We start from the raw sequence: 12,261 nt of genomic DNA, 5'->3' as shown, positions 1-12,261 counted from the left end.
AGAGGCGGAGGGGACATGATATAATCGTATAAAATTATGGTATGCATAAATAAAGCAGACAGTCAGAATCTTTTTCCAGGTAGAAGTACTAAAGGGCAAGAGGACATACCTTCAAGGCAGTGGTGGTTCAAATGGTTCAGAGTAAATTTATTATCAAAGTATGTATATGTTACCATATACTACTTGAGATTCATTTTCTTCCAGGCATTCACAGTAAAACAAAGGCTGACGAACTGCCAACATGTAAAAGAAGACAAACTGTGCAAAGACAAAAATAATAAATAAATAAATAGTAACAGAAATATTGAAAACATGAGTTGTTGAATCCTTGAAAGTGAGTCTGTAGGTTGTGGAGTCAGTTCAGGGTTGAGGTGAGTGGAGTTATCCATGCTGGTTCAGGAGTCTGATGGTTAAAGAGTCGTAACAGTTCCTGAACCCGGTGGTGTGGCACCCAAGGCTCCTGTAACCCCTTCCCGTTGGCAGCAGTGAGAAGAGAAGACAGCATGCCCTGGATAGCAGGGGTTCTTGATGATGGAAGCTGCTTTCTTGTGGCAGTGCTCCTTGCAGATGTGCTTAATGGTGGAAGGGGATGCTTTGGCTGTGACGCACTGGTGGTGGAGTTAGAGAGGGGCAGGAATTTAAAGGAGATGTGCAGGATACATTTTTTTTAAGTAGAGAGAATGGTAGGTGCCTGGAATAGTTTTTCAGAGTAGTGGAGGAAAAAGTTACAATAGCAACACTAAAAAGGCATTTAGACATACACATATACAGGTACATGCTGGAACGGAGGGATATGTATCACGCGTAGACATTAAGGAACTTGGCATCATGGAATGCACGGACATCATGGGCCAAAGAGTCTATATTCCATGTAATGTCCCATCTAAAAAACAGTAGCTCAGATATTGCCAGGGCTCTCTTGGTTTCTCAAGGGCACCACTGGCAAGTGTTTCTCACGCACACAGAGTAAATGGACACCACACAGTTGCAAATAAACAAGATAAATTATTTTCTTCTTTTGAACAATTTTTTTTTTAGTAAAAATGTAATCCTTCATAGCAAAATATCTCTCTTACATTTTCTCAGCTCTCATGTTGCCCTGAAGCAACATGGCCACCTGGGTTCTCTGCACAGTTCGGTGTATAATTCCAAAGTTATTCTTTTAACAAGACAAAAAAAAACAATAAATAAAATCACACAGATAAATCTCTAAGCAAAATGTCTTTCATAGAAATATTACAAATGAGCATATTTAGATTTTTATGCTTTTGACAAATAATATTTGAAATGAATTTATTTACAAGTCAGATGAATCCCCTGTACAACCTACACGGGGCTGTCTGTCCTGACTGTCACCCCACTGCACTAAAAGCACCAGTAAAGGGTTCATCAGCTCTCTGCCTGGCTGCTGTTTTCCTTAAACCATTCGGTCTTCCATTGAGAGGACTGGGTTGGGAATTTGTCATCCCGACAATCACAAGCTTATTGACAGCAAGGCCCTGGGACAAGAACCACCAGACAAAGTACAAGGAAAACTTCAACACCTTCTACATTCAACTTAACCAGGTGACCCCGATCAGCGCACATGTCCAAAATCACATTGTGTCACAGTGGGTCACCCATCCAAGGATAAACCCCATACAATATTAGTCTATTGAATGTAGCAAATGATTCTTTTCTTGAAAAAAACATGATATATTTTATAAACATGCTGCGTTCTAAAAAGGAAAAGTTCTTTACAGTACAAGGACAATGTTGTCTGCACATATTCACTGCAGCACTGTAACGTTACACCCTATGTCTGCAGCTACAGTTACACGCCAGTTTGGATAAATCTATCAAAAGCAGTTAGACCAGATGAGAGTGCAGTACATGATCGCCAATAACAAGACGCCCACTGCTCTCACGTTTTCAGAAAGAAAAAAGTGCACAAGAAACACAACATGATGATGGAGAGCAAGACATGACCAAACATCATCGCCAACCCCTTACTACTTCTGAAACTTGCACCTTGAAAAGCCGACTTTATCTTGTAAGGAAAGGTAACCTTGAAAATCCACAGGTCCTTTGGACTCTGAATGAGAATTTCTATGATTAGTGGTGAACACATTCACATGAAGCTCATGAGCCATCATATCAATATGGGAGCAACCACCTGTCTTCTCATCATGGTCTGAATTGAATTTGGACATAGTCTTATATGAAAATGCCCAACTACCTCCAACTCACCATGGGAGCTTTCCATCTTGTGCATTACATGTCAACTTGCTACCTCTTCCATATCTCTGGAACTCTGGAAATTTCATCTCACCACCCTTGACCTCCACCTTCCCAGTCACCACCAACATGTCCATCTTACCTCACCAACTGGGGGAAGACAAGCAATCTCTGGTGGCCACTTGTCTCCCAGCTTTCTTGCCATCTCCATTCTTTTCAATACATTAAATGAAGCCTTTCCAAGATAACTGTCCTCTGATTTACCTCTGGGGCTTGCTCGTGCCAGTCTCCTGGAGTTTTAATCCTTGATTTCCTGTCAATTTTAGGCCAATTCTGAAGGTTTGGTCCAAGTCTACATTCCTATTTATATTAGTGGTTGGGTGATGGAAGCCTGTGGTGAACAACATCCATTTACTATCACTGAAAGTACAGCTTTCTCGGGATATAACAAGACAGTGCGGAAGGTGTTACGTTTACTACATATAAAAGGACATTAAATCTGATTCACAATGCCTATGAGGGTACAGTTAAAAATTAGCATTGTTTTCTCAGACAGAAACCAATGCTGTTATTGTCTACACAAGGTCCAAACTCAACTCTTTTGAGATGGTTTGCAAAATGCTCTCGCAAGGAGGGAGCTTCAAATGCATCACATTTTCAGAAAGAAGACAGTGCACATCATTGCTTTGATGGGAACCCTGGTTCTTTACTACCATTGTGGTGAGAGGACTAAAAAGATACCCTGCATCTAGAGTCGGTAGTCCTCTCCCCTCTACTTTGGCCTAATCCTAGTCCACCCTCTCCTGAACAATCTGGCTGGGCCTTTCCACCCTGCCATTCTCAGTAACACAAACCCACAGGGTGCCAGTCAACAAACCCTTCCTCCATTTTGCAATGCTTTGTCTTTGCTGAAGTGCCTAGCAAAACATGGAATGTTTCCCTGGAGATTAAGATTTCTTCCTGGAAACTCCAGTCCAAATCTGATGGGTTGGCACAGAAGACTGGTAATGCCATCCTGACATGTATGATATTGTGCCCATCCGCAGAGGAGTACTGTCAAGATGCCTCCTTAACCCAAACCCACCCCCACAAAGTGAGATTTGGTCCAAAAAATGGGGGCAGGTTTGCGCCTTTACGCCGAGTCGCGAGCCCTCACCAGCCAAATGCCAGATCCCATCAACAACACACCTTGCCTTCTCAAACACTCCTTGCACCCAGATAGAAGACAACAGTTAGAACATAGATAGAAGACAAGTTGATTCTGGAGTGGGTCACCTTATCCTGTTCCTTCTCTGTTCAGGGCTGTGTCATTCAAGAGCTAAAGTGCAGGGTAACCATAGATATAAAGAAGTACTACCGAAAAACTGGAGTTCTTGATTCTAAAAGACCAGGCAAAGCAACTTAAACCATGACAGAGCAAATGGGTCTCTCCTGCTTTTGCTTAAGGATCCATGCCCTATACATGATCGAATTGAACCCATTATCTGACCTGGGAGAAAGAGTGGAAGTGATGTTTGTGCTTCCTCTCCCTCTATTCCAACCAGACTCAGCTCACGTACATGCACACACATATACACATGCAAAGAAGCCTTGGGAATTAACCTAAATCATAGATGCATAGCATTCACCTTTCCATTATAAAGTGCAAGAATTTTTTGTAAGACAACAACAAAACTATCCCAAATAAGGCTCTGCCTTCCCATTCTAATCCCAACCAGCCCAGATTGCCTACCTTTAGGAACGGGGAGATGAGGGTAAGACCCCTCTGTTGCCAACTGATGCTTGGTGAAGGTGGGGGAAACTTTGCTACTGGGTTTATTCCTCTGGCTTGGGTGCAGAGTGAGAACCTGGCGGGGGGGGGGCGGGGGAGCATATAAGGGTGGACCCTGCCGATAAAGCCTGGAGTTTTCTCAGCAAAGAAACAAATCCAGAGTTGATATGGACCCTGGTCTTCCTCTGGGTGAATGAGTGTGTAGGAGCAGATTGCTGGCGCTGGACTCTTGGGATAGTCCCATCACTGTGGGGTCTGAATACTACCCACCCAGTGCAACTCCAGGATTAATGAGAGTTTAACTTGGTCTTTGAAAAATGACCAGTTCCTTGGAGAAATCCCATGTTTTAGGGCTGTCTTTGGGGTTTTCCAGAGTGCTAAGGAAAAGCACATGCCCCACAAGCACTGGGGTGGTTCTTTTGACTTCAGTGATTACAGACCCCATTTCCCTCCTCTCCCCTATCCCCACCCGCTGGCCTGAGGGAGCTCCCAGACACTCTGGACCATCAAATAAATGGTAACCCAATTTCCACACAATATTCACCAAGAGATTCTGCGGATACTGGCAATCCAGAGAAACACCCATAAAATGCCGGAGGAATTCAGGATTGATGGAAGGGAATAAACAGCCAAAAACCTTCATCAGGACAAATCATCAGGTTTTGGCCTGAAAAGAGACTGTTTATTCCTCTCCAAAGATGCTGCCTGACAATGCTGATTTCCTCCAGCATTTTGTGCTTGCTACTCCACACAGTTTCCTGAAATGTTTTGAAAAATGACATTAATTCTTGTCTGTTGAAATGTCTAAGCAAAGCACCTGGACATTAAGCAGATCAGCTCTCTGAACAGGCTACTAAGGAAACAAAGAGCATAACAATACTTAAGACTTACTGTGAAGATAAAAAGGATAAGGGATGACCAGGTTTAGGTTTCGTTAGAGTTCACCTACCAGTGAAAGGGAGGAGAAACTGACGATTCCTAGAGGGAGCTTCAGTTTGTAAAGCACAGCCAGTGGTTAATGGCCTATATCTGAGCTGACGCTTAGGACGTGCTGGTTAATAGTTTAGCTAATCCTAGACCAGCATACATTAGCTGCAGCACAGTCAGTGTCTGAGCGGTTCACGCCTTCCTCTATAACACCCACTCTCTCTCACAAGTTGCAGGCACTAGAGATTCTGCAGATGCTGGAAATCCAGAGCAAGACACATATAAAATGCTGGAGTAGGTCAGCAGGTCAGGCAGCATCAATGGAAATGAGTATACAAACAGTCCATGTGTTGGGCCAAGACGAGACGCTTCTTCAGGACTGGAAAGGAAGGGGAAGAAGCCAGAATTAGGAGGTGGGGGGGGGGGTAGTAGGGAAAGGAATACAAGCTGGCAGGTGATTGGTGAGACCATTCTGTATTGTTTTCAATCTCTGGAGGACAGGAAAACCTCCCTTGTTTCATGTTCACTCCAAAGCTCTCAATTCCATTCTTAAATTTATAAGGGGCACGTGACCATGGCCAGGTTAAAACTGATACCCAGGGAATAAAGCATTACAGGGTCAAAATGCTGGGGCTTGCATCACTATAAAGAGTAACTCTACTATTGTGGACCATGGTAGTTCTTGAGGTCTGCCTCGATACAGTCACTTTAATAAGGGATGGGATGATAAATACGATTTGGCCCACATGACCCAGTATGAACACAGGTAATATTAAAAAAAATCTCTCCTATGCCAAAAAATTTTGCTTGAGATTATCCCAGATTAAATATCTGGTGCAGACCACCCTGGGCGTACCCAGCACATCCTTAAGCATTCCCAACTTCAGCTGATTTGAGTGGCCTGGAGTGGAGCAGTTCTCAGCGCAAGACAGGTCAGTCTTATCCCAAACCTAACCACTACCTCACAGCTCAATCTCAGAAATGACACTGGACTGGAAGTTCATTGTCATTTGGCTAATTGAGTGATATGGTGTTGACCATACATAAAATTTGGTTCCATTGAACCAATGGAACTACAGTCAGTGGCCAATTTATTAGATACACCTGTACACCTGCTTGTTAATGCAAATATCATGTGGCAGCAACTGAATGCACAAATGCAGACATGATTAAGAGGTTCAGTTGTTGTTCAGACCAAACATCAGAATGAGTAAGAAATGTGATAAGTGACTTTGACTGTTGGTGCCAGATGGGGTGGTTTGAGCATCTCAGAAACTGCTGATCTCCTAGGATTTTCACACACAACAGTCTCTAGAGTTCACAGAAATGTTGTGAAAAACAAAAAAAATCCAGTAAGTGCCAGTTTTGTTAGCAAAAATGCCTTGTTAGTAAGACACGTCAGTGGACAATGGCCAAACTGGTTCAAGCTGACAAGAAGGTGACAGTAACTCAAATAATCACATGTTACAACAGTGCTGTGCAGAAGAGTAATTCTGAATACACAACATGTCGAAACTTTAAGTGGATGAGCTGCAGCAGCAGAAGGCCACACCAGGTTCTACTCCTGTACCTAATAAAGTGGCCACGAAGTGTAAAATTCAATGCACAATCATCACCGCATCACATGTTTAGCATATGCAATTGACGGAGAACTTCTTCCCCATTAATTCAGTCTTGCCTTTGTTAACATGAAAAAGACACGGTACCATCAGCGTATATACACACGCACAAAAGGAAAGAGATAACAATATTTGTCACAGAGGACCATAAGGGGGTCAGACTTGTCACTTTGATGCCACAGATATTGCTAACACATATGTTCAAATGTGTACATGGAATTGTAGAAGTTTTTCTGATCCTTTGACTTTGCGTCTCTGAATTTCTGTACAGCAGCAATGATCATATTCCTCTGTTTCACAAGACCAGAACTGAGTTCTGCAGCGGTGATTCCAATGGCTTGTTGCTGGGCAAAAGTTGCCTCTCACCACTGGTTGCGGAAGCCGGAGACTTCAGTAAACACCCAGGCCTCCTCTCAAAGAAGCATTGCTCACGTTTCCTGAGAGGATGCAGTGAAGGTTCCTTGTGCAACTCATTTCTGGCTTGTTTTTTTATTGTGCCTCCCCCCTGTGCAAGAGTCTGTTGTTTGGCGGCAGATATCCGAGGCTGTCCAACTCTTGACCCATGATCTCTGACTTCAGGAAAAGTGAACAGCAAGATCCAAAATTATCAGGCCGAGGTGCAGTCATGACATTGTCAGCTTTTATCCTGGTTGACTTTATCATTCAGCCTCTTAAAGGGTAATAAACAAAAAGATTATTATTACATATAGAATCATAGATTAATACAGCACAGACAAGAGAAAATCTGCAGATGATAGAAATCCAAGCAACACACACAAAATGCTAGAGGAACGTAGCAGGCCAGGTGGTATCTATGGAAAAAGAGTACAGTTGACGTTTCGGGCCGAGACCCTGCTGAGTTCCTCCAGTATTTTGTGTGTGTTCCCTTAATGCAGCACAGATACAGTGCCTGTGGTCCAAAGGTTCTGTGCCGACCATGGTGCCTGCACAGATTTTGACCCTGTGATTATCGGCATAATAAAAACTATATCAGCCATGTGAATAATAGGCTAGCAATTTATGGACAAAATTTAACCAGTGTTAAAGATTTTGCACTTAGTTTAAAATAAATCTCATGTGTGGTACATTTCTGCCTGTCAATCATTTTTCTTACTTTACACATTTTTGTGTCAACTTTAGAATTTATAATGTCAATTGTGGCTAACTGTATGGATACATGGAAGCAGCACAGTCGTGTAATGCTATTGCAACACCAGCGTTTACTGATTGTGGTTCAATCGCCACCACTGCCTGTCAGAAATTTGTACATTCTCCCAGGACCGCGTGGGTTTCCTCGGGTGCTCTGGTTTTCCCTCATATTCCAAAGAATTTTCCGGTTAGTGAGTTGTGGGCATACTATATTGGCACCAGAAGCCTGATGACACTTGTGGGCTACCATAAGCACATCCTCAGATTGGACTGCGCTGGTCATTGATGAAAATGATGTATTTCACTGTGTGTTTTGATGTACCTGTGACAAATAAAGCTAATCTTTAAGGGGGGGCGGGGAGAGAAAACGGACCAGCTAGTCTGACATCAGTAGTAAGGAAAACAATTATATCAGTCATTAAGTGGTATCGGGGAAGTCAGAAAATGACAATAGGAATGAATACTATTAATGTGAATTTATGAAAAGAAGATCACATTTGACAAGTCTGTTAGAAATTTCCAATATGTAATTCAGGGGCTAGTAGTGAATGTGGTACATTCAGAAGACCTTTGAGAAAGCTGGCTTGGAATTGAGGATTCATTAACAGAGAATAAGAATACATGGTTTATTCCCATACAGGTAGGCTATAACCTGCAGGACTCACAGGAATTGATGTTGGGGTCCTGGAGGTAATGCTTTAGATTAGGGGATGAAGTGTAATAATTTCATATTTCCTGATTATTGAAAAGCCCAGATAAAGTGGTTGTGGAGAGGATGTTTCCAATAGGCCTAATCTTGGACCAGATGACACAGCATCAAAATACATTAACACCTTCAGCACCAGCACTCTCTCACGTGTGGATCTTCTCAGTGCGGTTCTTGAACCAATTACAAGTGTCCCCCGCTTTTTGAACGTTCGCTTTACAAAACCTCGCTGTTACGAAAGACCTACATTAGTTACCTGTTTTCGCTAACAGAAGGTATTTACACTGTTACTGAAAAAGGCAGCGCGCAAAAAAAGCAGCACGCGATAAAAGGCAGCGCATGCCCTGAGCAGCCAAGCTCCTCCCCCGGAACTGCATTCTAGCCGGCATTGGTTTAACACATGCCTATGAGCAGCCGTTAGCAAGATGAGTTCTAAGGTATCGGAAAAGCCTGAAAGAGCTCGTAAGGGTGTTACACTTAGCGTAAAACTAGACATAATTAAGCGTTTTGATTGTGGTGAACGAAGTAAGGACAAAGTGAGTTTGGCTTGTGGAAGTTGAAGATGATGATGTAGAAGAGGTTTTGGCATCCCATGACCAAGAACTGATAGATGAAGAGCTGATGCAATTGGAAGAGGAAAGGATAACAATCGAAACCAAATGCAGTAGCGAATGGACTGAAAGTGAAGTCGTCCAGGAACTGAACGTGAAGCAACTGCGTGAGATTTTCGCTGCAATTGACAACAATGATTGCAGAAAAGTGCGACTTTAATTTTGAAAGGATACGTCAGTTTAGGGCATATTTGCAAGATGGTTTAAGTGCTTACAAAGAACTGTATGATAGAAAAATGCGCGAGGCTAAGCAGTCAAGCATACTGTCATTTTTCAAGCCTTCCACATCAGCCACAGCAGACGACGAACCTCGACCTTCGACATCGAGGCAGGCAGACATAGAAGAAGATGACCTGCCTGCCCTGATGGAAACAGACGACGATGGGATGACACCCCACTGTCTCACCACCCCAACCCCCGGGCTGCAGACCGATACATTGCCGCGGAGAATGCAGTGGTGGCCGGGATGCACCCAGCACATCTTTAAGAAGAAAAGCCGAAATAAACAAGCTATTTAATTAGGTGCCGCCCAGCATGTTAATGTCAGCCCAGATCAGAGGCGATTGCCGATTGCGTCGCCTCTGAGCTGGGCCGACATTTACGTGCTGGGCGGCAGCTAATTAATTAGCTTGTTTATTTCGGCTTTTTTCTTAAAGATGTGCTGGGTGCGTCATGGTTACTGTTGCATGCTTCGCGGATTGGTATCAGTCGGAGGCCTGGAGGTTGGGGACCACTGTACCACCCCAACCTCCGACGACTCAGCCTAACACACCATCATCAGTGTGCTCGGCGCTGTCCCAATTCCGGTAAGTGATACTACACTGTACATACATTATTTCTACTTTATATAGGCTATGTATTTTTATGCGTTATTTGATATGATTTGGCAGCTTCATAACTTAAAGGTTACTGGAGAGCGCTTGCGCCGTGTTTCTGCTGAGAGTACTTGCGCAAGATTTTCGCTATGGAGAACAGTGCGGCAATGATCGTAGGAAGTATTTCTACTTTATATAGGCTGTGTATTTATCATATCATTCCTGCTTTTACTATATGTTACTATTATTTTAGGTTTTATGTGTTATTTGGCATGATTTGGTAGGTTATTTTTTGGGTCTGCAAACACTCACAAATTTTTCTCATATAAAAAAGTTGGTAATTGCTTCTTTGCTTTACGACATTCCGGCTTACGAACCGTTTCATAGGAACGCTCTACCTTCGGATGGCAGGGGAAACCTGTATTATTGTAATTCACTCATTCACGGGACGTACACATTACTGGTTGGTTCAACTTTTAACGTCTATCCCTAAGACTAGGACCAGATGGCACAGCCTCAGAATAGAAGGATGTCTTTTTAGAACAGAAATGAAGAGGAACTTCTTCAGCCAGAGGTGGTGAAACTGTGGAATTCATTGCCATTGACAGCTGTGGAGGCCAAGACATTGGTTCCGATTAGTAAAGGCATCAAAGGTTATGGGGAGAAGGCAGGAGACTGGGGTTGAGAGGAATAATAAATAAGCCAGGATCGAATGGCAGAGTGGTCTTGATGAGCTGAATGGGATAATTTTGCATCTTTGTCTTATGGTCTTATGATACAAATAGGGTGGCTGTGGAAAGAATGCAAAGATGTTGAGGGGGATAATTAATGAAGTAAAAGGGCCAAAACACTGCAAATGCAGGATATTTTGAATGCCCACAAGAAAATCTATTTATTTATTTATTGAGATACAGTGCGGAATAGGCTTTTCTAGCCCTTTGAGCCAGACTGCCCAGTAATCCCTGATTTAACCCTAGTCTAATCACAGGACAATTTACAATGACCAATTCATCTACCAACCGGTACGTCTTTGGACTGTGGGAGGAAACCGGAGCACCCTGAGGAAACCCATGCAGTCACGGGGAGAGCATACAAACTCCTTACAGACAGCAAGAAAGCATTATACTAACCACTACACTACATGCCGCCCCAAATATGAACCTCAGGGTTGTATATGGTGACATATATGTACTTTGATAATACATTTACCTTGAACTTTGATAGAAATTGGGAAAACAAGGTTCAGCAAACAAACAAGAAGACAAGTGTATTTTCACCTTTAATGCAAAAGAATATGAGTGCAAGAATAAAGATGGCTCATTCTGATTATAAAGCTGCACATTGAGACCAGACAGCACATGGAAAATCATAAACACAAGAGATTCTGCAGATGCTGTAAATCCACACCAACACCCACAAAGTGCTCAATGAACTCAGCAGGTCAGGCAGCATCTATGGAGAAGAATAAACAGCTGAGACCCTTCATCAGAACTAGAAAGGAAGGGGGCAGAAGCCTGGAATAAGAAGGTGGGAGGAGGGGAGTGGAAGGAGTACAAGCTGGCAGGTGATAGGTGAGACCAGGAAGAGGTAAAGGACTGAAAGAAGGAATCTGATAGGAGAGGAGAGTGGGCCACGGGAGAAAAGGAAGGAGAAGGGGCACCAGAGGGAGGTGATCGGCAGGTGAGGAAAAGGAACCAGAATGGGGAAAAAAAAGAGTAGGGGGAGAAGGGGAAAGGAGAAGAGATCACCGGAAGTTAGAAACATTGACATCAATGTTCTACATAAGAGTTGTAGAGTCAAACAGCACAGGTTCATACACGCTATTGATGGAAAATCATGTGCAAGTCTTTCTCCCTCTCTAAGGAAGAATCTACATCCCACTGAGGAAGGGCAACCAGCATTCACCAGATTCATTCTTGAAACAGAGTGACAGCCTAGTATGGAAAGGTTAACAGATTGGTCCTATACCTGACAAAGTTTACAAGAAAGTCATGTTATCTCAATAAAAAAATAGAGAATTCTTACAGAACTTCATAGGATACTTGAACTGATAATGCAGGGGAACATGGTGTCAAAATACTGGACCAGATTTGCAGGACTGAAATGTGAAGAAAAATGAGATGTGAGAGAGAGTGAGGGAGGGGAGAGGGAGGGGGAGAGAGCAAGAGAGAGAGAGACAGACAGACACACACACACACACACACACAGGACAAAGATGGAGAAACAGTGGGATATGACAAGATTCATTCGATATGCCATCACTTCAGGCATAGTGCTTGGGAAAAAGTTAAGTCACAATCTTAATTTTTAACTTAAGTCACAAGGCAGCATGGTAGCTTAGTGATTATGTACTAATTAGGATTAGTACATTGTAGGCACGCTATGTTGGCGCTGGAAACATGGTGACACTTCCAGGCTACCCTGAGCACATACTCGGACTGTGTTG

The 12,261-nt window shown here is 43.1% G+C and overlaps 1 protein-coding gene across 4 annotated transcripts in view; it reads right to left on the bottom strand.

Moving 5' to 3' along the window:
- Positions 1-686: 686 nt before the first annotated feature.
- LOC134340414 (protein AF-10-like) overlaps positions 687-12,261 on the bottom strand; it is a 325,409-nt gene continuing 313,834 nt past the window's right edge. For 2 of the 4 annotated variants that reach the window (XM_063037619.1, XM_063037621.1), the window contains exon 19: positions 687-7,204. In XM_063037619.1, the coding sequence (XP_062893689.1) occupies positions 7,169-7,204 (36 nt within the window). In that variant the 3' untranslated portion in view covers positions 687-7,168. The remainder of the gene's footprint in view (positions 7,205-12,261) is intronic. The other 2 variants (XM_063037617.1, XM_063037618.1) reach the window with 1 other exon arrangement.

Source organism: Mobula hypostoma, chromosome X1, assembly GCF_963921235.1.
Source record: "Mobula hypostoma chromosome X1, sMobHyp1.1, whole genome shotgun sequence".
Lineage (NCBI taxonomy): Eukaryota > Metazoa > Chordata > Chondrichthyes > Myliobatiformes > Myliobatidae > Mobula > Mobula hypostoma.
This window is presented reverse-complemented; position numbering and strand designations above follow the sequence as displayed.